Here is a 27,260-nt window from a genome sequence, read left to right on the forward strand (position 1 = left end):
GCTTCTTATGAATATCAAGAAACCTTTCTTGCCTTATTGCTTTTTTTCCCCCCTTTTTAAACAAAAAAAAAAAAAAAAAAAAAAAAGAATTATGAACTTCATCCTAAGGACAGTGCGATGCTTTTATCATACGTTAGAAAGAGGAGGGATGCAAACAAATGTGTTTTAAAAGGCATCACTATAACGGTAGAGTGTTAAAAAGGACTTGAGGAAGCAAAATAGGAGGTAAGGAGACCAGCTGAGATGCTATTCCACCAATCCAGGTAAGACATGGCAAAAGTTTATAAAAGAGTACAGTGGTGAGAGTGGAAGGACATAGATGAATTTGAGAGCTATTTAGGAATTAGGTTCTCCAGAATTTAGTGATTAACTAGACATGAGAGACAAAGGAGAGAAATGAATCAATGGTTTCTGGATTGGGCAACTGGGTGGATGGTCCTATGATTCATTAAACTAGATGTGACAAATTTCAGATACTTGTCATTGTGAACACGTGTGGATCTACAGCAAATTTTTAAATGGCTGTATAGAATTCAACTGAATGCAATAATCCAACATATCTATAATCCAACAAAAGATGCTGTTTTAACAAATTCTTTAAACTTTTCTAATTACCCAAACAAAGGGAGAGATGCAGGCATTTTTTTCAAAGCATAAATCTGCAAATAACAACAAAACCATTCACTCATTTTTAACAGTTTCAAGGTCTCATTCTCCCTCTTCTATGTCAGAAGATCATTACTGAAAATCAATACTACCAAGAAATGGAAATCAAGACCCAAATTTAACTCAAAATTTTAGTCATTAATCTACTAAGCATTCTTAATCCCCCAAACCAAGGGTTTTGAGTTAACTTAATTTTCTGACAAAGCCATTTTTAAAAACATATTTTTTATACTTAATGAAACTAATATTTGAGAAAATATATGTTAATAAGAAGGGACGGGGTTAAAGGAAATGGGTAAAAATAAGTACTATGCACTCTATCTCACTTAACAGAAATTTACTCTCTTTCTACTTCTACCCTATTACATACCTTACTCTAAGTACAGTGAATGAGCCATCCTTCATTCCAAGGGCAAGATGGATCCCATCTACATTTACAGCTGCACAACGAATTGGTTCTTCCATATTACACCTTGCTATTAGTGCATGATCAACTAGGCTCCATATCCTGTAACATTTAATTAAAATAAAAGAACAGTTAACATACGCTTAAAAAATGATAGACTTTATGAAAAAACTGTTGGTTAAAATAATAATTTCATTTTAAGGAGGCAAGATAAACCTAGATTTTTAACTGTATGCTTGTGGCTGGGAATTCTTATCTACGAAACAGAAGTACTCTTAATGCTTAAAATGACAAGGGTTAATAGAATCTTTTATTTATTTATTTAAACACATTTATTGGAGCATAATTGCTTTACATTGTTGGGTTAGTTTCTGCTGTATAACAAAGTGTATCAGCTACACGTATACATATATCCCCATATCCCCTCCCTCTTGCATCTCCCTCCCACCCTCCCTATCCCACCCTTCTAGGTGGTCACAATGCACTGAGCTGATCTCCCTGTGCTATGCAGCTGCTTCCCACTACCTATTTTACATTTGGTAGTGTATATATGTCAATGCCACTCTCTCACTTCATCCCAGCTTACCCTTCCCTCTCCCCGTGTCCTCAAGTCCATTTTCTACATCTGCATCTTTATTCCTGTCCTGCCCTTAGGTTCTTCAGAACCATTTTCTTTTTTTAGATTCCATATATATGTGTTAGCATACGATATTTGTTTTTCTCTGTCTGACTTACCTCACTCTGTATGATAGACTCTAGGTCCACCTACCTCACTACAAATAACTCAATTTCCTTTCTTTTTATGGCTGCGTAATATTCCATTGTATATATATGCCACATCTTCTTTATCCATTCATCTGTCAATGGGCATTTACGTTGCTTCCATGCCCTGGCTATTGTAAATAGAGCTGCAATGAACACTGAATTACGGTTTTGAATTATGGTTTTCTCAGGGTATATGCCCAGTAGTGGGATTGCTGGGTCATATGGTAGTTCTATTTTTAGATTTTTGAGGAACCTCCATACTGTTCTCCATAGTGGCTGTATCAATTTACATTCCCACCAACAGTGCAAGAGGTTCCCTTTTCTCCACACCCTCTCACGCATTTATTGTTTGTAGATTTTTTGATGATGGCCATTCTGACTGGTGTGAGGTGATACCTCATTGTAGTTTTGATTTGCATTTCTCTAATGATTACTGATGTGGAGCATCCTTCCATGTGTTTGTTGGCAATCTGTATATCTTCTTTGGAGAAATGTCTATTTGGGTCTTCTGCCCATTTTTCGATTGGGTTTTTTGTTTTTTTGAGATTGAGCTACATGAGCTGCTTGTATATTTTGGAGATTAATGCTTTGTAAGTTGCTTCATTTGCAAATATTTTATCCCATTCTGAGGGTGGTGTTTTCGTCTTGTTTATGGTTACCTTTGCTGGGCAAAGGTAAGTTTTAAGTTTCATTAGGTCCCATTTGTTTATGTTTGTTTTTATTTCCATTTCTCCAGGAAGTGGGCCAAAAAGGATCTTGCTGTGATTTATGTCATAGAGTGTTCTGCCTATGTTTTCCCCTAAGAGTTTTATAGTGCCTGGCCTTACATTTAGGTCTTTAATCTATTTTGAATTCATTTTTGTGTATGGTGCTAGGGAGTGTTCTAATTTTATTCATTCTTTTACATGTAGCTCTCCAGTTGTCCCAGCACCACTTATTGAAGAGGCTGTCATTTGCCATTGTGTATTCTTGCCTCCTTTATCGAAGATAAGGTGACTATATGTGCGTGGCTTTATCTCTGGGCTTTCTCTCCTCTTCCATTGATCTATATTTGTTTTTGTGCCAGTACCATACTGTCTTGATTTCTGTGGCTTTGTAGTATAGTCTGAAGTCAGGGAGCCTGATTCCTCCTGCTCCGTTTTTCTACCTCAAGATTGCTTTGGCTATTCGGCGTCTTCTGTGTTTCCATACAAACTGTGAAGTTTTTGTTCTAGTTCTGTGAAAAATGCCAGTGGTAGTTTGATAGGGATTGCATTGAATCTATAGACTGATTTGGGTAGTATAGTCATTTTCACAATATTGATTCTTCCAATCCAAGAACATGGTATATCTCCATCTGTTTGCATCACCTTTAATTTCTTTCATCACTACCTTATAGTTTTCGGCATACAGGTCTTTTGTCTCCTTAGGTAGGTTTATTCCTAGATATTTTATTCTTTCTGTTGCAAGGGTAAATGGGAATGTTTCCTTAATTTCTCTTCCAGATTTTCATCATTAGTGTATAGGAATGAAAGAAATTTCTATGCATTAATTGTGTATCCTGCTACTTTACCAAATTCATTGATTAGCTCTAGTAGTTTTCTGGTAGTATCTTTAGGATTCTCTATGTACAGTATCATGTCATCTGCAAACAGTGACAGTTTTACTTCTTCTTTTCCGATTTGGATTCCTTTTATTTCTTTTTCTTCTCTGACTGCTGTGGCTAAAACTTCCAAAACCATGTTGAATATTAGTGGTGAGAGTGGACAACCTTGTCTTGTTCCTGATCTTAGTGAAAATGGTTTCAGTTTTTCACCATTGAGAATGATGTTGGCTGTGGCTCTGTCATATATGGCCCTAATTATGTTCAGGTAAGTTCCCTCTATGCGTACTTTCTGGAGAGTTTTTATCATAAATGGGTGTTGAATTTTGTTGAAAGCTTTTTCTGCACCTACTGAGATGATGATATGGTTTTTCTCCTTCAATTTGTGAATGTGGTGTATCACATTGATTGATTTACTATACTGAAGAATCCTTGCATTCCCAGGATAAACCCCACTTGATTATGGTGTATGATCCTTTTAATGTGCTGCTGGATGCTGTTTGCTAGTATTTTTTTTTTTTGCGGTATGTGGGCCTCTCACTGTTGTGGCCTCTCCCGTTGCGGAGCACAGGCTCTGGACGCGTAGGCTCAGCGGCCATGGCTCACAGGCCCAGCCACTCCACGGCATGTGGGATCTTCCCGGACCGGGGCACGAACCCATGTCCCCTGCATCGACAGGGAAGCCCTGTTTGCTAGTATTTTCTTAAGAACTTTTGCATCTATGTTCATCAGTGATACGGGTCTGTAGTTTTCTTTTTTTGTGCCATCTTTGTGTGGTTTTGGTAGCAGGGTGATTGTGGCCTCACAGAATGAGTTTGGGAGTGTTCCTCCCTCTGCTATATTTTGGAAGAGTTTGAGAAGGATAGGTGTTAGCTCTTCTCTAAATGTTTGATAGAATTCTCCTGTGAAGTCATCTTGTCCTGGGCTTTGGTTTGTTGGAAGATTTTTAATCACCGTTTCAATTTCAGTGCTTGTGATTGGTCTGTTTATATTTTCTATTTCTTCCTCATTCAGCCTCAGAAGATTGTGCTTTTCTAAGAATTTGTCCATTCCCTTCAGGTTGCCCATTTTATTGGCATATAGTTGCTTGTAGTAATCTCTCATGACCCTTTGTATTTCTGCAGTGTCAGCTGTTACTTCTCCTTTTTCATTTCTAATTCTGCTGATTTGAGTCTTCTCCCTTTTTTTCTTGATGAGTCTGGCTAATGGTTTACCAATTTTGTGTATCTTTTCAAAGAACCAGCTTTTAGTTTTATTGATCTTTGCTGTCATTTCCTTCATTTCTTTTTCATTTATTTCTGATCTGATCTTTATGATTTCCTTCCTTCTGCTGACTTTGGGGTTTCTTTGTTCTTCTTTCTCTAATTGCTTTAGGTATAAGGTTAGGTTGTTTATTTGAGATTTTTCTTGTTCCATGAGGTAGGATTATATTGCTATAAACTTGCCTCTTAGAACTGCTTTTGGTGCATCCCACAGGTTTTGGGTTGTCGTGTTTTCACTGTCATTTGTTTCTAGGTATTTTTTGATTTCCTCTTTGATTTCTTCAGTGATCTCTTGGTTATTCAGTAGTGTATTGTTTAGTCTCCATGTGTTTTTGTTTTTGTTTTTTGTTTTTTTACAGATTTTTTCCTGTAATTGATATCTAGTCTCATAGCACTGTGGTGAGAAAAGATACTTGATACTATTTCAATTTTCTTAAATTTACCAAGGCTTGACTTGTGACCCAAGATATGATCTATCCTGGAGAATGTTCCATGAGCACTTGAGAGGAGAGTGTAATCTGCTGTTTGTGGATGGAATGTCCTATAAATATCAATTAAATCCATCTTGGTTAATATATCATTTAAAGCTTGTGTTTCCTTATTTATTTTCACTTCGGATGATCTGTCCTTTGGTGAAAGTGGGGTGTTAAAGTCCCCTACTATTATTGTGTTACTGACAATTTCCCCTTTTATGGCTGTAAGCATTTGCCTTATGTATTGAGGTGCTCCTATGTTGGGTGTGTAAATATTTACAATTGTTATATCTTCTTCTTGGATTGATCCCTTGATCATCATGTAGTGTCCTTCTTTGTCTCTTGTAATAGTCTTTATTTTAAAGCCTATTTTGTCTGATATGAGAATTGCTACTACAGTTTTCTTTTGATTTCCATTTCCATGGAATATCTTTTTCCATCCCCTCACTTTCAGTCTGTATGTGTCCCTAGGTCTGAAGTGGGTCTCTTGTAGTCAGCATATATATGGGTCTTGTTTTTGTATCCATTCAGCCAGTCTGTGTTTTTTGGTTGGAACACTTAATCCATTTACATTTAAGATAATTATTGATATGTATGTTCCTATTACCATTTTCTTAATTGTTCTGGGTTTTTACTGTAGTCTTTTCCTTCTCTTGTGTTTCCTGTCTAGAGAAGTTCCTTTAGCATTTGTTGTAGAGCTGGTTTTGTGGTGCTGAATTCTCTTAGCTTTTGCTTGCCTGTACAGATTTTAATTTCTCTGTTGAACCTGAATGCGATCCTTGCTGGGTAGAGCAATCTTGGTTGTAGGTTTTTCCCTTTCGTCACTTTAAATATGTCCTGCCACTCCCTTCCGGTTTTCAGAGTTTCTGCTGAAAGATCAGTTGTTAACCTTATGGGGATTCCCTTGTATGTTAATTGTTGATTTTCCCTTGCTGTTTTTAATTTTTCTTTGTATTTAATTTTTGATAATTTGATTAATATGTTTCTTGCCTTATGTATTGAGGTGCATGTTTCTCCCTGGATTTATCCTGTATGGGACTCACTGCACCTCTTGGACTTGATTGACTATTTCCTTTCCCATATTAGGGAAGTTTTCAACTATAATCTCTTCAAATATTTTCTCAGTCCCTTTCATTTTCTCTTCTTCTGGGACCCCCTATAATTCAAATGTTGTTGCATTTAATGTTGTCCCAGAGGTCTCTGAGACTGTCCTCATTTCTTTTCATTCTTTTTTCTTAATTCTGCTCTGCAGTAGTTATTTCCACTATTTTATCTTTTAGGTCACTTACCCGTTCTTCTGCCTCAGTTATTCTGCTATTGATTCCTTCTAGAAAATTTTTAATTTCATTTATTGTTTTGTTCATCATTGTTTGTTTGCTCTTTAGTTCTTCTAGGTCCTTGTTAAATGTTTCTTGTATTTTCTCCATTCTATTTCCAAGATTTTGGATCATCTTTACTATCATTACTCTGATTTCTTTTTCAGGTAGACTGCCTATTTCCTCCTAAGTTGTTTGCTCTGGTGGGTTTTTACCTTGCTCTTTCATCTGGCGTACATTTCTCTGCCTTCTCATTTTGCTTAACTTACTGTGTTTGGGGTCTCGTTTTTGCAGGCTGCGGGTTCGTAGTTCCCGTTGTTTTTGATGTCTGCCCCCAGTGGATGAGGCTGGTTCAGTGGCTTGTGTAGGCTTCCTGGTGAAGTGGACTGGTGCCTGTGTTCTGATGGATGAGGCTGGATCTTGTCTCTCTGGTGTGCAGGGCTGTGTCCAGCAGTGTGTTTTGGGGTGTCTGTGAACTTATAATTTTAGGCAGCCTCTGTGCTAATGGATGGGGTTGTATTCCTGTCTTGCTAGTTGTTTGGCATGGGGTGTCCAGCACTGTAGCTTGCTGGTTGTTGGGTGGAGCTGGGTCTTGATCGTTGAGACAGAGATCTCTGGGAGAGCTCTTGCCAAATGATATTACATGGGGCCAGGAGGTCTCTGGTGGTCCAATGTCCTGAACTCGGCTCTCCCACCTCCGAGGCTCAGGTCTGACAGCCAGCCAGAGCACCAAGACCTTGTCAGCCATACGGCTATTTTGGACTCAGCCGAATATGGAGCAAAGCAGAAAAATGGAGTGAATCAGCGACTCTCAATTTTTAGGGCATCAGAACCACTTTGAGGGCTTTTGAAAACACAGGTTGGTGGGCTGCACCTCAGAAGTTCTGGTCCAGAATTTTTCATTCAGACTTTTCTGATTCTGACCTTTTGGCCTAGAGAAAAGTTTGACTGTTTCTGAGCTGCCTGGCTCTGCAGAACATTGCTCTCTCCCCAGCTCTAGGAATATTCTTCTGCCTTCCTCACTGGGGGCTGTGGGAGGATGAACTGGGGCCCTGTACTCCCAATTAGCCAGATGAGGAAACTGAAGTTGACAGCGACCAGAAAACTTGCCCCAGGTACACAGGGAGTAAGAAGTAGACTCAGGTGCCAAATCAAGTCCTCTACCAACAGGGCCACTGTCATGCTGCCTCTTCTTGCCTTGAAGATAATGAAGCAGAGTCTCCAGTCCAGGTGGTCTCAACATCACATTACTCTCTAAAGGCGAGTCCTCGGAACCAGCTCCTACTGTGGGAGCGGTGGGCAGAATACCAGAATCTTTTATTTTTAAGATGATGTAATAACATTAATTTTTTCCAATCATTCATTTTAGGTGGATGATTTCTACCCTGATTAAAGGCGAGATACATATATAGTATAGTGGTGTATGGTATACACCATATTTAATCTTTTAAGAATAACACTTCAGATTATGCAAATTTAGTCTTTTCCAGACCCTAATGTTAGAAAATTGTAAGAATAAGTAAAAAATGCCCATTGTTTGAAAGTTAAGTATTACACTTCCAAATAACCTAAAGGACAAAGACCAAAATTCTAATGAAAACCAGTAACATTTTAGAAGTAAATTACAACAGAAGTATTTCATATCAAAACTTGTGGGATATAGCTGAAATAGTACTTAGGAAGAAATTTAAATGCAGATATTATCAAAACAAAGGCTACAACTTAATGAACCAGTATCTACTCTAAAAGGTTAGGAAAAGATCAGCAAAACTAAGTATATTTTTAAACATTTTATAGCAGTATCTTATTTTTAAAAATTCTGTTTGTTTTTGCTGTTTTCTATGATTTTGTATATTGTTTCTATATCCAGGAATTTTGCTAAATTCTCTTTTTAATTCCAATAATTTCTCTGTATTTTCCTTTTAATTCTCTACATATACAATTATAACACCTGCAAATGACAGTTGTTTCTTCCTTTCTATTCAAAAATCTCCCTCTCTCTCCCTCTCTCTCTCTCTCTCTCTCTAGACTCTCTCTCTCTCTCTCTCTCTCTCTCTATATATATATATATATACACCTATTGAAAATATATACACACATATACATATACATATATATATATATATTTAGGCTCACTGTGCTGACAAACACTTCTAGTCTGTAGCTGAATATAATGGTGAAGAATAAAATAATGAAAAATATAATGGTGAAAGTGGGCACCATTTTCTTCTTCCTCACTTTAAAGGAAAACTTTCAGTTTTTCAATATTAAACATGATACTTCCTGATGACTTTCTATGCCCACAGATTGTGGGACACACTGGGCCCACTGCCTGTCTTTGTATAGTCTACAAGCTAAGAATGGGTTTTGCATTTTTTTAATTGAAGTATAGTTGATTTACAATATTGTGTTAGTTTCAGGTATACAGCATAGTGATTAAGTTATTATTTTTTTGCAGATTATATTCCATTATAGGTTATTATAAGATATTGAATATAATTCCCTGTGCTATACAGTAAATTCTTATTGTTTATTTTATGTAGAGTGTTTGTATGTGTTAATACCATACTCCTAATTTGTCCCCCACCCACTTTGGTGACCGTAAGCTTCTTTTCTTTCTTTTTTTAAATAAATAAATAAATTTATTTATTTATTTATTTTTGGCTGCATTGGGTCTTTGTTGCTGCACACAGGCTTTCTCTAGTTGCAGTGAGCAGGGGCTGCTCTTCGTTGTGGTGCAAGGGCTTCTCATCACAGTGGCTTCTCTTGTTGTGGAGCACAGGCTCTAGGTGCTCAGGCTTCAGTAGTTGGGGCATGCGGGCTCAGTAGAAAACAGAGAAAATTCTCTGATTTATGTCAGAGAATGTTATGCCTATGTTCTCTTCTAGGAGTTTTATGGTATCATGTCTTACACTTAGGTTTTTAAACCATTTTGAATTTATTTTTGTATATGCTGTCAGGGAATGTTCTAATTTTATTAATTTACATGTAGCTGTCCAGCTTTCCTAACATCACCTGTTGAAAAGACTATCTTTCCTCCATTGTATATTCTTGTCTCCTTTGTCGTAGATTGACCACAGGTGCATGAGTTTATTCCTGGGTTCTCTATTGGATTCCATTGATCTATATGTCTGTTTTTGTGTCAATCGCATGCTGTTTTGATTACTGCAGCTTTGTAGTATATTCTGAAGTCTGAAAGGATTATACCTCCAGCTTTGTTCTTTTTTTCTCAGGATTTCTTTGGCAATTCTGGGTCTTTTGTGGTTCCATATACATTTTAGGATTATTTGTTCTAGTTCTGTGAAAAATGTCATAGGTATTTTGATAGGGATTGCATTTAATCTGTAGATTGCTTTGGGTAGTATGGACATTTTTAACAATATTAATTTTCCCAATCCAAAAGCATGGTATGTTTTTCCATTTCTTTGAATCATCTTCAATTTCCTTTTTCAATATTTTGTAGTTTTCAGTGCATAGGTCTTTCACCTCCTCTGTTAAGCTTATTCCTAGTTATTTTTTCTTTGATGTGATTTTAAATGGAATTTAAAAAATGTTTTTCTTTCTGATATTTCCTTATTAGTATAAAGAAATGCAACAGATTTCTGTATATTAATCTTGTATCCTGCTACCATGATAAATTCATTTATTAGTTCTAATAGTTTTTGTGTGAAGACTTCAGGGTTCTCTATGTAGAGTATCATGTCATTTGCAAATAGTTACAGTTTTATCTCTTCCTTTATAATTTGGATACCTCATTTCTTTTTCTTGTCTGATTTCTGTGGCTAGCACTTCCAATACTATGTTGAATAGAAGCGGTGAGATTAGGCATCCTTGTCTTGTTTTTGAATTCAGTGGGAAAGCATTTAGCTTTTCACTGTTGAGTATTACATTGGCTGTAGGCTTGTCATAAGCAGCTTTTATTATGTTGAGATATGTTCCCTCTATACCCACTTTGGTGAGAGTTTTTATCATGAATGGATACTGAATTTTTTTAAATGCTTTTTCTGCATCTGTTGAGTTGATCATGTGGTTTTTGTCTTTTCTTTTGTTAATACAGTGCATCACAGTGATTAATTTGAGTATGCTGAACTATCCTTGTGACCCTGGAACGAATCCAATTTGATCATGGTGTATGATCCTCTTAATGTATTGCTGGATTCGGTTTGCTAATATTCTGGTGAGGATTTTTGCATCTGTATTCATCAAAGATTATCGACTGGTAATTTTTTTTCTGTAGTGTCTCTGTCTGGTTTTGGTATCTGGGTGATGGTTGCCCCACAGAATTAATTTGGGAATGTTCCCTTCTCTTCAATTTTTTGGAATAGTTTGAGAAGGATAGGTATAAATTCTTTGTATGTTTGGTAGAATTCTCCAGTGAAGCCGTCTGGTCCTAGACTTCGGTTTGCAGGGAGGCTGTTTTTTTGTTTTTGTTTTTACTACAGATTCTATCTCACTTCTAGTGATTGCTATGTTCAAATTATGTTTCCTCTTGATTCAGTTATGGCAGTTATGCTTCTAGAAACTTTTCCATTTCTTCTACGTTGTCCAATTTGTTGGCATGTAACTGTTCATAGTATGCTCTTATGATTTTTTAGTATTTCTGTGGTATCAGTTGTTATTTCTCCTCTTTCATTTCTTATTTTGTTTAGTTGGATCCTCTTTTCTTCTTGGTGAGTCTGCCTGGAGGTTTGTCAATTTTGTTCATCTTTTCAAAATACCAGCTCTTGGTTTTATTGATCTATTGGTTTTTTGATCTCTATTTATTTCCTCTCTGATCTTTATTATTTCCTTCCTTCTGCTGACTTTGGGTTTTGTTTGTTCTTTTTCCAATTCTTTTAGTTGGTAGGTTAGGTTGTTTGAGATTTTTCCTGTTTCTTGAATAAGGCCTGTATCACTATGAACTTCCCTCCTAGAACTGTTTTTGCTGCATCCATAGATGCTGTAAAGTTGTGTTTTCATTTTTGTTTCTAAGTATTTTATGATTTCTTCTTTGATTTCATTATTGACGCATTGGTATTTTAGTAGCATGTTGTTTAGTATCCAAGTGGTTGTTCTTTTCCTGTTTTTCATTCTGTGGTTGATTTCTAGTTTCATACTGTTGTGGTCAGAAAAAATGCTTGAAATAATTTCTATTCTCTTAAATTTACTGAGGCTTGTTTTCTGACCTAATGTGTGGTCCAACCTAGAGAACATTCCATGCACAACTGGAAAGAAAGTGTACTCTTTTTTGGATGTAGTGTCCTGTAGATATTAAGTCCAACTAATCTACTACGTCATTTAGGACCTCTGTTGTCTTATTAATTTTCTGTCTGGATGATCTGTCCATTGATGTCAGTGGAGTGTTAAAGTCTCCTACTATTATTGTGTTATTGTCAATTTCTCCCTTTATGTCTGTATTTGTTTTATATATGTAGGTGCTCCTATATTGGGAGCATGTATGTTAATGAGTATAATATTCTCCTCTTGTACTGATTCCTTTATCACTATACAATGCCCTTCTTTATCTTTCTATTTATTTTTTTATTTATTTGGTTGCACTGGGTCTTAGTTTCAGCAGGCAGGCTCCTTAGTTGCAGCCTGCCTGGTCCTTAGTTGCAGCAAGTGGGCTACTTAGTTGCAGCAGGTGGGCTACTTAGTTGCGGCTTGCCGGCTCCTTAGTTGCGGCACACTGGCTCCTTAGTTGTGGCTCGACAGCTCCTTAGTTGTGGCATGTGAACTCTTAGTTGTGGCATGCATGTGGGATCTAGTTCTCTGACCAGGGATCGAAACCGGGCCCCCTGCATTCGAAGGTGAAGTCTTAACCACTGGACTGCCAAGGAAGTCTCCCTATTATGTGTTTTTGATTTGTGGTTACCACAGAGTTCTAGTATGTTGACTCATAACTATATCTACTTGCTTTAAACTGACAGTCATTCAAGTTCAAACACATTATACAAGATCTACATTTTATATTCCCCTCCCTCACAATTCGTAATTTTGATGTTCTATTTTACATTTTCATGCTTTTATTTTACTGTTTATTATAATCACTTATACAATTTTTTTTTTTTACTGATTTTTCATCTACATCTGGCTCATTTAAGTGACCTTCAATCCTTACTATATATTGCCTTTCCTACTGTGATTTTTCCCTTTCCTATAGATTCTTGCTTCTTTTCTATTTAGAGAAGCTCCTTCAATATTTCTTTCAGGATAGGTGTAGTATTGCTGAAATCTAATTTTTGCTTGTCTGAGAAATTCTTTATCCCTCCTTCTATTCTAAATGATAATCTTGCTGGGTAGAGTATCCTAGGTTGCAGGTTCTTCCCTTTCAGGACTTTGAATATATCATGTTATTCCATTCTGGCCTGCAAAGTTTCTGCAGAGAAATCAGCGTTATCTTTATGGAAGTTCCCTTGTAATGGACTCTTTGTTTTTCTCTTGCTGTATTTAGAACCCTCTCTTTAACTTTTACCATTTTAATTATGATATGTCTACATGTGGGTCTGTTTGGGTTCATCTTGTTTGGGACCCTCTGTGCTTCCTGTACCTGTGTATGTTTCCTTCTTTAGGTTTGGGAAAGTTTTCAGCTATAATTTCTTTAAATACATTTTCGATCCCCTTCTCTCCCATTTCTCCTTCTGGAACTCCTATTATGCATAGGTTGGCACATTTTATATTATCCCATAGGTCACATATATTGCTTTTTTTTTTTCACTTGTCTTTCTCTCTGCTGTTCCGATTGGGTGATGTCCATTATTCTATCTTCCAGATCACTTATTCATTCTTCTGTGTCATTTAGTTGGCTATTTGTTGCTTCTAGATTGGTTTTTACCTCAGCAATTGAGTTGTCCATTTTTTTTTCTTTTTTTTGAATTGTCTGTTTTTGACTGGTTTATCTTTACGGTTTCTAGTTCCTTGTTACAGTGATCTGCTTTCCTATCAATAATCCTTAATTCAGTTAGCATTTTTATTATCACCTTTTTGAACTTGGGGTCTGGTAGACTGGTGAGCTCTCTTTCATTATTTGTTCTTTCAGGGAATTGCTCTTTTTCTTTCAATTGGGAGTAGTTCGTCTGCCTTTTCATTTTACTTAACTTTCTCTGTCTCTATGAATTTAGGAGAGACTGTTATTGACTACAGTCTTATAGGGATGTTTTTATCTGGGAGTGTCCCTGTGCAGACTATGTGTGTCCAATGCCCTTGGTGCAAGGGCTGGTTTTGGTGTGAATGCCAGCCACATCTTTCCCCAGGGTATCCTGGCCATTATCCTCTTGATCGGGAGGGGGTGGGGGGGGTGGGGGAAGGGGGGGAAGAGGAAATGATTCCTAATAGGGTGATTAAAATGTTCTAAAATTAGATAATGGTAATGGTTGCACAACTCTGTGAAAATGCTAAGAGCCACTGAATTGTTCCACTTTAAAAGAGGGAATTTTATGGTATGTGGAGTCTATCTCAATAAAGCTGTTATTAAAAGTAAACAAATAAATAATTTTGAAAAATCCTGAAGGGTGCCCATCAAGCTAAACCAGTGGTTACTTTGGGGGAGGAAATTAATATACTTTTTAATAAGAATAAATTCCCATATTTATAACTGTGTAATAAAAAATATTGAAAAAAAGGAAGAAAGAATAAGTACTACACAAAATGGTGCTATATTAAGAGAAATGCACAGTAGTGTGTTTTATCCTTCCTGATTTACAACCTAAGGACAATATTCATTGTAGACCATATGCTCTTTTTTGAACACTTCTCTAGGCCCTGGGTGCATAAAAATGCGTAAGTCATGTCCCTTTTCTACCAGGAATTTATGGTGCATATAAGGTGGGGGAGGGGGTGGCAGTTGGTGCTGGAGGATCTAAAGCCTGTTCAGGGCATAAGGCAGGACTCCCTCTCTGCTCCATGGCTATTGCCACCCTGTCAGGGACAGGGTCTGCTCCTCAGTTGTTGGAGTAGAAGCCCTGAGGGTCGGGCTTGACCAGGCTCTGTTGCCCATGAGTGTGTGCCTTGCCCCAAAGGAAGTGAGTGCTGAAGCAAATGAGGCCTGTGCACTCACAGAGGACCTACATGCCGCCTGTGTAGGCATCTGCAGCTCCACTTAGAAGCAGGCCGAGGTTGCATCCCTTCCTCTGTTGTGTTCATCCCAGATCTAGCACAAGGCTGTGGTGTGGAGTAGGCTGGGGGTCAGGGTACTGTGGCTGCAGGAATTGAGGCTGCACTGCTGCCAGAGATATGGGCTGCCTCTGTGGCAGTCTTCTCCCAGGACTTGTCTGCCCCCAGATCTAACGCTAATCTGCAGTGTGCAGTGAGTGGGAACAGGGCACTCTCACTGGGAGACCAACTGCTGCATGCTCCTGTGTGTGCTGACAAGGGTCACCGCCACCCTAGGCCCACGGTCTGTCTCTGCGTCTTTTCCCAGGGCCTGGTTGGCCCAGATCTCATGCCAGGCTGTGGTGTGGAGCAAGCGGGGCCAGGGTGTTTGCCCCATTCAGACTGGGGAGTATGGTGAGGTGGCAGACACCAGTGCAGGGCTCTCTCCACCCTGACTATTGGCAAGTCAGCATGTGCATGCTCCTTGCAAGTAGAGTCTAGGCTGCTCTAGCCCTTCTGTCTGTCCCAGTGGTTCTCCCAGAAGGTAAGGGGGCTTGTCTCCTCTGCGTAGGATCTTCGGACTGGGAAGCCCAGATTGTAGCTCAACCTGCTTGCTCTCCAAGGCAAGGGTCCTTCCATGCAGACCTTCTCCTTTCAGATCCTTCCCAGGGGTGCAGGTCCTGACCTGATATCTTTTTGTTCCATCCTACCCAGTTATATGAAAATATTTCTTGCAGCTTTGGTTGTATAGGAGTTCTTCTGTCAGTTTCCAGTTAGTTTTCCATGAGAATTACTCCACATGTAGATGTATTTTTGATGTGTTTGTGGGGGAAGGTGAGCTCCATGTCTTCCTACTCTACCATCTTGATCCTCCTCCTTGCTTTTACATTTTTAAACGGTTGAAAAAATTTTTCAAAGAATGACACTTTAAGACATGAGAAAATTATATGAAATTCAAATTTCAGTGTCCATAGATCAATTTTTATGGCAACACAGCCACACTGGTTTGTTTTCATATTGTCTATGGCTGCTTTCATACTACAGAGGTGGACCTGAGTGCTTGCAAAACACAGTAGATGGTATGTGACACAGATCACCTTGCACTACTTTGGTGCACTGCAAATTGCAGTGACACAATTATAATCTGATAGAATTCTGAGTCCTATGTGTATTGTCACATCATGGCATTTTATTATTTTTTATTTCCAGCAGAAACCCATCATGTCAAAACAAGAGAAAAAAAGAGAAAAGTGAACTTCGAATGTTGTGTTTTTAAGGCACAGTGGAGTGTGGATTACACCGCTACTGAATTAGATGGTAATGCATTATGTTTATTATGCAATGACAGAATACAAAGATACATTAACATTACCAGACTAAGCACTCATCACAATATTTTCAACTCACAGGAAAGCAATGGTCAGAAAAATCAGAAATTTAAAATTATAGCAGAATGAGGTTTTACTTACAAAAGTAAGTTTCTGAGTGGCTCATCTGTTATACAAACAAAGAAAGCTGTCTATTGGTAATGGATTAACTAAATCATTTTAGATTGCAGTAGCTGAAGAAATGTGTCCAATAAAAAACTTGTTTAAGACAATTAGCCTTTTGGCAAGAACAGTTGCTTAAAGAGTTGAGTGTGTTGGGAATAACACCAACAGTTAATTTAAAACAAGGCGAATACTTTTGAGTGGTTTTCTTTGAGTGTTGATAAGTCAACAGATGTTACTAATACAATTCAGTTGTTTATTTGAGGAGTCAATGGCAAGTTTGAAGTGATAAAGAATTAGCTTCTACGAATAGTTTGCATGAAACAACTACAGGCTAGAATATTTTCAAAGACATTAGTGAGAAAGCAATAATCCAATACAATGTATTTTTATACCACATTGGGGTATAAAAATATCTATGGGGAAAAATGGCTTGGACAAATTTACAAATTTACTTAAAAATGTAAGTTGTTTAAAGCCTATGAGTATTCACTGTATTATTCTTTTGCAAGTATTTTGCACACACACACACACTTGAATCATGTGTTTTAGAACCAATAGTGTTAATGGTGAACTTCATTTTCTCCAGTGGATTTAACCATTACTGGTTCTGAGTTTTTATCAGGAACAGTAGCTAAAAATCCTGACTTGCCCTACTACACAGCAGGTTAATGGCTTAGCAATGGTAAAGTTTTATTATGATATTTTGATCTCAGAGCCAAGACTGAAATTTTTCTAAATCAAAATTGCCCTCAACTACCATTATTATTATTATTATTATTTTGGCTGTGCTGCGTGGCATGCGGGATCTTACTTCCCTGACCAGGGATCAAACCTGTGCCCCCTGCATCAGGAGCACAGAGTCTTAACCACTGGATTGCCAGGGAACTCCCTCAACTACCATTATTAAACACTGAATGGCTTTAGAAATTAGCTTTTGCTGCACATTTGATACTGTTTCTTAATAAATTCAACCTAAAATTATAAGGCAAAAGCAGAACTTATTTGAAACTGTTGGAAGGAAGGAAGGAAGGAAGGAAGGAAGGAAGGGAGGAAGGGAGGAAGGGAGGGAGGGAGGGAGAAAAGAAAAGAAACAACAGGCCCAAAATGGAGTCACTTGTGCTAAGCCTCACATCAACAAACCAAAACTTAATAACTAACCTAACTGCAGTTTCAGCTTCTCCCAAGAGTGGAATTTTAAACCAATCAGTCTGGAATTTCCTGATCAACAGTAATGAGGTAATCTGCATGATAGATTGATCACCCTCCACCCCCCCACCCCCACCTCCCTCAAAGGAAGGTGACCTTGCCTGAAATAATCCTTTCTTTTGTTTTTGACTTTCTTGTCCCACCCTTTTTCTGCCTTCAAAAACCTTCCATTTTGTACAGCTCCTCAGAGCACTTTTCTACTTTCTAAATGGGATGCTGCCCAATTCATGAATCATTTAATAAAGCCATCCCCACATAAATTTGCAAGGGATACTTTTTCATAGCCTAATCTATAGTTCTAGCATAGTATTTTGGACTACTCCCCTTGGGCAAGCCCTGGTCTTGACTTCTGCCCCTATGCCCCAGTAGAAAGCCATAAAGAGCCCAAGTTTAATCAAGGGAAGAAAAATGCCCTCAGTGCAAAAGTGGTTTTGGCCCACAACTGCTCCTAAATTCCCTTTTTTTTCCCCAACTTGTCTGATAGTTCCTTTAAACTGTTCAAAGAACAGTTTAAAGGTGATTTACATTTTAACCAGCATTTTTAGTTGTTTTCAAAGGAAGAGTTCTTTCTGAATAACTTGCCCACCAGTAATAGAAACAAAAGTCTGAGCAACTGTAAGCAGATAGAATAGGGAGTCTCCAGAGAAAGAGAAACAGGCATGGCCTTCTTGACAGGTCATTTTTGGCCTAGGTCATTTTGTGATCTAAGCCTGGCCACACTGCTTGTCCTTGTACAGGTCTCAGTAATTAATGACCTTAAGGAAACAAAAGAATGCAGAATCAAATGACCTAAATCAATTGTAAAATCTCCCAGTTCTGTTTTAGTGGTAAAGATTAGCCAGAAGTGCTCAACTACCATATCAACTGGAACCTAATGGATGATGATTTTGACCTTTTCTGACCCTTGTGATTTCAATCAACTAAAGCTTGGACTCTGTTGACTTTTGCCCTAATTCTATGCTGAATTCTCTTCTGCCCAAGCCCCTTCATGAATATATGCCCTTAGCTTAAAACTTCCCCAATTTTGCTATTCGGGGAGACACTGGTTTGGGAAAGGTCCCTGGTGTTCTCCTTACTTGCTTCAAGTAATATAAATCCTTCTCCCAATCTTTGGCTTGATTGTGTCTTTTGGTTTGACACCCACCAAGAGGTGAACCCAGTTTACAGGTAACACAGTTACTTTTTAAAGCACCAGTTGTCCTTTTTTCATAGTTATGCAGCAGCTAATGACAGCAGTCCTCCTAAAATGCAAGAAACTAAACAATAGTTCCTAGCAAACCATGTGGATGAAGTGTAGCCCCACAGAGAGTTTCTATGTGAACCCAGAGCTACGGCATCGCCCACCTACATAAAACTAAGTAACACAGAGATAGTAAATGGCATGATTGATTAACATACCATTTAAAATATCAGTAGTTATCTGGAAAGAATTAGGTTGCATCCCCACCTCACTTCTTATACTAAAGTAAACTTTACACAGATTAGGAGTTAAACATAAAAAATAAACCCACTAATGTACTAGAAAAATATATTGGAAAACTTTTTAACTTTAGGGAGGATTTCTCTATGCTAGAAAACTCAGAAGTCATAAAAGAAAATGCTGGTAAATTCAGCTGCATAAAACAAAATAACAACAAAAACTTCTTCATAGCAAAAAACCTAAACATACTAAAAAAGCAAGTAACAAAGACATCAAAGTGGAAAAAATATCTCAACTCACATCACTGACCAGTAGTTCCCAAACTTTAGTGTACATCACAGCTACCTGGAAACCCCCAAATTGGTGGATTTCTGATACAAGGTCCTGTATAATGCACGATAATTTGCATTTCTTACAAGTTCCCCTGTAATGCTCATGCTGCTGGTCCAGGAATCACACTTTAAAAACCACTCATAGACAAAAGGCTAATTGCTGCTTTCATATGTAGACAGGTATTAGATCCTATATTAAAATAATTAGAAAAAGACCAATGTACTAATGGAAAATACACAAAGAGCTTGAACAGACAGGTCAAAGAAAAGGAAATACAAATGTCCTCCAAACGTATGAAAATATACTCAAGACCCCTCAGTATGAGAGAAAAGCATGTTTTCAAAACATAACAAGATACCATTTTTCACCTTTTGGGGTAATAATTAGTGCTGGCAAGGGTGTGGGAAAACAGGCACTGTCACACATTGCTGTAAGGTATGTAAATTGTTATTGCCTCTGTGTAAAGCATTATCTACCAAAATTTTAAATGCATATGTCTTTTGAACACTGTGAAGAATTTACCATAGAAACATTCATATTTACACATGTAAAAAATGGCAAAGGTATAAAGACATTCGCTCGCTGCAAGCAGTGTATTTAGAAGCACAATACTGGAAGAACCTAAACTCCCATCAACGACAGATTAATTGAATAAATTACAATACACAGTGGAATATTATATAGCTGTTAAAAAGGTAATCCTGTACATTTTGATATGGAACAAACTCCAACTTAGGTTTTTAAGAGAAAAACCCAAATCTTATAAATAGTTGTTAATTCTATTAATTTTAAGCACCTATTATGTTCATTTGTTACACCATAAGCAGATAAAATTTTAAACTAAGGGGTTTTTTTTTAAGTTTTTCTTATGTTTCCCTAAGGACAAATTCAAATTCCAGCCTATGCAATTACTTTAAGAATTGCTTACCTGACTGAACGATCATCACTTCCAGTCACAGCCAAAGGTTTAGTAGGATGGACGGCAAGTGCCCAAAGTTCACCTTCACAATGCCCTTGCATAATTAGGAAAGGTTTGTTTCTTTCATGCACCACAATTTCAAAAATTTCGCTGTCCTGTGTTCCAACTAGAATGTGGTCACCTCGCCAACAAACACTCCTTACAGACAAACCTAGTCAAATTGAATTGTATTTAAGATCAGTACTGTAATAACAGAATGCCAATCTGCCTAAACCACTGTTATTTTTTATACCTTAGATATAAGATAAAAGGATTCTGAAAGTCTTGGATCCACACATTTTCTTCATTTATCTGTACTGTTTTCTATGTGGACTATTTCTATTTCTATATACTTAATTTCTACCCATCCTTCAGGAAATACACTCTTCTTCCTTACTGGACAACATCAGTCATAGTCTGATCACTTCCTCAGCCAAAGGCTTATTATAACAACAGTGTGCATCATCCACAGAGTAATTATTCAGAATTCAAGAACTGTACTATTTTTCTCTTATAATAATCTGACTTTTCTCGTGTTTATATTTCATTTCTTCAATGTGCTCATAAAATCATCAAGAAGAGAGACTTCTACTTTTTCTATATACAATCCCTTTTGTAACCTCAGGAAAGCTAGTGTTTTCCTCAGTTTTCTCATCTATATAGTATGGTCAACATTAAGCTCCTGTGTAACTTACAATGTAAGAATCAAATAAGAAAAAGTGTCAAATTATTTTGTAAACTTTAAAATACAATAATGCTCAGCAAAACTAATGAAAACGGTATAACAGTTAACACTTACTGGATGATCGTTATGTGCCAGACACTCTTCTAAATATTTTACATATATTAGCTCATTTAATTCTCTGAAATAGCTACTCTTATTCTCATTTTACAGATGAGGTATGCAGCTCAAGGTCACACATCTAATACTTCCAGTCCTCTCTTATAATACCACACTAGTGGATAATACATTTACTTTTATAGTGAAAGATTCTGTTTTATTACATCAATTTTTAAAAACCTCCCCAAAGAAAAAATTATCTCCTGATTGCTGACAAATTTGGATGAAGGAAAAACACATATACGTGAATTTAATCCTAAACAAAAGTTCCCCTAGCTCTCAACACACTATTTTCAACAGTTTATTTGCTAAACAGTTACATTTAGCATTCTAATAGTAAAATATTTTCAAAATTTAAGGTTACCAAAGTAAGTACCTATCACGTCTCTCTGTAGGTCCCATTATAACAGGCATTAGACATGAAAAGAACCTCTGTCATAACACTAAACATAGATGGTCTTCAGGCAAAATTTCTCCTCTTCAGCAGAAGGATTTTAATTAAAATGTATGAAGGAGCAAATATAAGTCTCATTTATTTTACAAAACATACTTTTAAGTTTACTGAAAGAAACCAACAACCCTTGGTATATTTAGAATTTGCCTAGTAATGAGATATTTGTTCTGTTATTACCTTTGTACCCCTGGTCTGTCTCCCTGAGATCAATCACAGTTATTGGTTTAAAAGTTAAATCCCAAAGACGAATACAGCCATCTCTGCCACCAGTAGCAAAGCCTTCTTCACAAGCATTCATGCTAAAAATTCCCGCCTAGAAGAGGGAATAAAATAATTTAACAATATATACTTTTTAAGAAAATACACTATATATGATGGTAGAAATCCACTGAAAATTTTTTTGATATGGCATAGGAATAATCAAATACATCAGAAAACACAAATGATAATCTAGAAACAAATATATGCATATACAGGAACTCAATACGTGACCAAGGTGGTATTTAATGATATGGGCATAACATAAAAGAAAATTCAGTTAAACCTTATACCATATATAGAAATGAATTACACAAAAACAAAAACATGCAGACCAAATTCTAAATGTAAAAAATGAAACAAATATATTAGAAGAGTCAGAACACTTACGTAACTTTGGGCTGTGAGAGAACTTTTTAAGCATGGCAGGTTACCCACCAAGGCATAAAGGAAAAATTTTCAATTTTTCATATGAGAAAAGATATTGTAAAAAAACAAACTGGGGAAATATTTGCATTGTGTATGACTGTCAAAAGGTTAATATCCCTAATATGAATAATACTGAATATGAATAATATTGGATAATAATATTGAATATGAACAAATGAATAAAGGAAAGAAAATCCAACAACAACAGTAACAAAAAAAGAGTACAGGATAAGAAAAGCCAATTAATAGAAAAGGAAATTCAAGTACAGTTGACCCTTGAACAATGCAGGTGTTAGGGGTGCCGACCTTTGTGTAGTTGAAAATTCTAGTAAAACTTAGAATTGGACCTCCACATCCAAGGTTCTCCATATCTGCAAGTTCTGCGGTATCCATGGATTCAACCAACCACAAATTGTGTAGTACTACAGTATTTGCTATTGAAAATAATTTGCATACAAGTGGACCCTTGTAGTTCAAACCCATGTTGTTCAAGGGTCAACTCTAGTCAATAAATACATGAAATTTCACAAATAGACAGGAAAGCAAACTAAAACAAATAGTTATTATTTTTCACCCAGAAGACAAGCAAAAATTTACAAGAGTGGACACAACCTCTGCTGATGAGTATGAGGAAGAAACTGGTATTTTTATATATTGATGGTGAAAATGTGAATTGCCAAAACCTTTGCTAGAATCTGCTATTTCTGGTCTTTAGGCATTTTGCTTAAAGCAAGTCCTGCTCTAAGTGGTTCTTTAATATACTTAATATGTAATATATATTGAATAGTGATTCATATTAATATATGTAATCACTTTTCTACTTGAGATTGTCCTGCTACCAATATGGCAGCTCTGTGCTCTCTAGCTCCCCTCACTATGTGAGGGACTCAACTGCTAAAAAAGCCCAAATCAAAAAACACTAAAAGGTTTTTGTTTGTTTTTTTTTTAAACTGTTTTTGGCCATAACACATGGCATGTGGGATCTTAGTTCCCCGACCAGGGATCGAACCTGGGACAGCCAGGGAAGTCCCTAAAAGGGACTAAACACTAAAAGGCTTTAACAACAGCTTTTTTTTTTCTTCCTGATAACTTATTTATATGAAAATCTCATGAAGTACAAAAATTAAATTCCTCTGCCACTCACTTAATGAATCAATGATATTAAAATTAAAAGTTAATTTTATCCTAGAGCTATCCCCAAATTTCCCACTGGTAAATTGGCTACAAAAGCACTAGTTTTATTCTAATGTGGTTAATCTAGGATACTTTTAGGTTAAATCTAACAAACTTTTTTTCAACAATGAAAAAGACACCATACTAAAGCAATGGTTTGAACAAAGTAATAATTATACTAATTTAATTGCATAATGTTTCTTCATTGAAATCTTGAAAACAAATAGACAAATTAATTCAATTGTAATAGTAGTTTTCAAGTTACTGAATTGAACAGAAAGTCTGCTATATTATGGAACCTTTTGTTCTAAGACAAGAAGGTAAGTAATTAATACCTAAAAGTATTTAAAATATTTAAATATACTTACAGTATGAGCTCCTTGTATTGTTCGTATAAGATTAATTCCTTTCCAAACATATATATCCCCATTGAGTGCACCAGAATACGTTAATTCATCCCTTGCACAGGCCAGGCACAATATTGTCTGAAGGTCACCAGTCTTACCAAAGACCCCTCGTTTGGGGGTCAGAGCATTTCCACATAAACTCCAGAACTAAAAAGTACATAATATAATCGAATTACCAAAGAATGCTCATAATATAACCAAAAACATTTCCAATACTTTGATGCTATATTAGAGCAGCAGACTAGAAATTACCTAAGAAACTCCCTTATGATACAATAGCGTTCAATGTTCACACCCTTATCTTAGTGTTGTCATTAGCTATGTTATAGCAGATAAATCACTGTTTCAATCCTTACTGTAAGAATAAGGGGGGGTTGAACTAAATTATTTTAAAAATATGCTGTGTTTCCCTTAGGTTTCTGAAAAAAAAACTACATAATTTTTTTAGACAGATTAAAAGGGTTAGCAATGAAAATGAAGCTAATATTCATTTCTTCAGTCACACTGGCAGTCACATTTCAAACGCTCAAGAGCCACATCTAACTAGCGGTTACTCTATGGGACAGCACTGATGTGGATTCTAGAACAATGGTTCTTAACTCCTGCTGAGCATCAAAATCATTTGGATACCTGGGCTTCACTCTCCTGAGATTCTGTCTCAATTTATTTCAGTGGGGGTTCAGGTATATTGTGTCATTAATTTCCCCCAGGTGATTTTAATATGCAGCCAAAATTGAGAATCACTAATTTAGAAGAAAAAAATAGACTGAAATTGGGACTTACTGAAAGGAAGAGAACCAGCTATACTTATGCACAGAAATCACGGAGATTTTTAAATTTAAAAATCATACATTGATTAAAGCATTAATTAGCTATTTGAATGGATAAGTGATCATTTTTAGTTCTTTAAGGCTTCAGATTTTAAACTTAGATCTTTAGGTCTTAGAATAAGATCCTGAAGATCAGGTAAGATATTTTAAGTACATAATATTAATAAAATCATATTACTTTAAGTGGTAATTTACTTATTATAAAGTTGAACTTATTCTCTGGACCTAACTTCTTTGTGCAGAACTATGTAATGTGTATACTCCTGCCCTGCCCCATATTCATTTCTTTCTTTCTGCAAACATTAACTTTACCTGAATCCACATAAAAGAACAAAAACCCTCATCATGAAGATTTATGTTTGACTTCCCTATCTTCTTCCAAAAATGAACAAATTATTCCAAATGTGTATCTTTCTTATTTTTAAGCTTTACAAGTAAAGGAATTGCTCAGCTTTGAAAATATCGGAGAGCACCATACTAATCTCTTTTTCATCCACCTCTCTGTTTCTCTCTGTCTCTCTGTCTCTCTCTCTCTCTCTCTCTCTCTCTCTCTCTATATATATATATATATATATATACCCACGCACGTATATATACACACACAAATATGTGTGCGTGTATGTGTGTGTGTGTGTGTGTGTATATATATATATATCCTAAATTGTAGTGTGATATGTGCTTAGTGGCAGAGAATAAGTAATCATGACTATTATAAAGCAAGACCCTTCTAGTACCTTGATATGTTTTACACCACAGCTGACCAGTTTATTTGGCTGGTACACATCCCAAGAAATATCAAATATCTGTAAACAAATCAGATTCATGGTTAAAATACTTATTTTCAGAATCATTTAAGAATTCTGTCCAAAAGCCCAAAGAGCCCCAAACCCTACATATCATAAAACAATATTCCTCAATAAATAATAATCAGAACCCTACACTTCAAGATCCTCTGAGAAATAAAGTATGTAAATGATAAGGAATAAAAACGATTTCTTAGTTTCTATGAACCATATGAAACTACTAGTGGAGTGAAAATTAACACCTCTTTCTAATTTTTAAAAAAAATTTGGTCTATAAATAGCAAGAATGATTCAACAGAAACAGGGAATGAGGCAGGTAAGTGCATAATTTCTAAAGAGGAAAGATAATTAATAGAACATACATAACATTTATACAGCCAGAAATAGAGACATTTTTGTAGCTTTCTATCACACAGAATTACTTACATAAAAGATCCAAACATTTATTTCACAGTAAAAATTCTGTTTCTAGCTTTCAGGTTTTTTTAATTGTTTATGGGTCAAACAAAACTAACTTACATTTTGGAGATCCCCAGGCTTCATTTTTTTCTAAGGTTCCATAAATTATAAATACACACAAACAATTTTTGTTACAAAATCAAACAAGAAAAAACCCAGCTGAAATAAAATATGCATTAAATATATACTTAATAATAAATGAAAGAAAAATTAATATTTGAAAAATAATCTCATAACAGATAAAAAACAATTCTGCTATCTGGTAGTCTTTACCATGTTTCTTTGATATCTGCCTGCATAATCACCTAATAGGCTTACTACCTCTAAAAATTTACCAAGTGATAGTCTTTAGTGATAATGAAGAAAGAATACATCTTATAAATTAACATTTAACAACTCACCATACATTTAATATACAGATTAAATTAAAAAAAACATACTGATGCACCTTTAAAATACTAACCACAAAAATACTTTGCAAAAATTCCAATGACAGTACCATTTTTCATAGTAATCAGTCTACTTACTAAGTCCAAAGTACTAATGTGTGAAATGCTTTGATCTAAGTAAGTCAGAATACACAACTGTCTAATAAAATGTACCTAACACTTTAATAATTATCTAAATTGTGTTTGCGTATAACAGGCCCCTCTGAGAATCTGCTGAAAACCAAGTTTATTTTCCAAAATGCAAATACGTTAAAATTTTTTATACAACTTTTACAGATTCATAGATTTTCCCCAAATTGAATCAACGACTGTAGCTCCTGTGTTGGTTCAGGTTAGGTGGTTATGCAGACAGGTGTCAAAGAAACATGGTAAAGACTACCAGATAGCAGAATACAGCAGATACACCAAAAAATCAGACATTTTAAAGAGCTTAAGACAAAGTATTCATTATATTAATTTCATACAACTTGGAATAAGGAATGTATTTTTAACAAGTTTCCAAAGTGGAAAATGTTAGGTCTCTAACATAATTTCAAATTCATACGTGCAACAGTATTCACCTTAACTATGATGCGTATGTAATAAATCAGTGATAAATCAAACTGAATAATAAATAGAGCCTAGGCATGAACCATTCAATTTCTAAATTTAGGTTTGAATAACTTAAAACTCATCATTTTTGCCAAAGCAAACACTGGGTTAAAGGTTTTATGCTAAAACTATACATATCAAGTCATGTTTTTGAGTACAATATATATACACATTCTAAAATTTTATGAGTATTTATAACTGCATTTAGAATTTTAAATTACACATGAGCAATTGGCAATAATAAAACACAGAAACATAAAATCCCCTGACTCTTCTCTGGCTTTTTCCCACGCAGTACCCATTAGAAACTCCAAAGGAAAATACTTACTCTATCTGTGTGACCTGGAGCCATAGATAACATTTTTCCCCTTTTCCAATCCCAAATGCAAACTGCATTCTTTGAATCAAGTCCAACTGAAACCAAGCGCTGAATTATGTCCAAGAAGACCAGGGAGCAGGGGGAATAAAAAAGTAAACAAATAAAAAAGGAACCAAATTATAAATGGCAAACAAATTCTACTCATGGGTACTATAAACATCAAAACTTACACACTTATATTTTATAGACCTCATAGAGAAAGGCTGGATGTATTTCGTCTTGTTAATATTTGCATAT

The 27,260-nt window shown here is 36.1% G+C and overlaps 1 protein-coding gene across 1 annotated transcript in view; it reads right to left on the reverse strand.

The window, feature by feature from the left end:
* Positions 1–27,260, reverse strand: part of LOC103083119 (echinoderm microtubule-associated protein-like 5) — a gene marked incomplete at its 3' end in the record, with an annotated part of 89,686 nt that overhangs the window by 9,268 nt on the left and 53,158 nt on the right. Inside the window, exons 5-10 of the mRNA XM_007452561.1 lie at positions 26,973–27,071; positions 25,077–25,145; positions 23,474–23,659; positions 21,423–21,558; positions 19,921–20,122; positions 1,037–1,174 (exon numbers count right to left, since the gene is read on the reverse strand). Coding sequence (XP_007452623.1) covers positions 1,037–1,174; positions 19,921–20,122; positions 21,423–21,558; positions 23,474–23,659; positions 25,077–25,145; positions 26,973–27,071 — 830 coding nt within the window. The remainder of the gene's footprint in view (positions 1–1,036; positions 1,175–19,920; positions 20,123–21,422; positions 21,559–23,473; positions 23,660–25,076; positions 25,146–26,972; positions 27,072–27,260) is intronic.

This window comes from Lipotes vexillifer, unplaced genomic scaffold, assembly GCF_000442215.2.
Source record: "Lipotes vexillifer unplaced genomic scaffold, Lipotes_vexillifer_v1.1 scaffold1692, whole genome shotgun sequence".
NCBI classification, from domain to species: domain Eukaryota; kingdom Metazoa; phylum Chordata; class Mammalia; order Artiodactyla; family Lipotidae; genus Lipotes; species Lipotes vexillifer.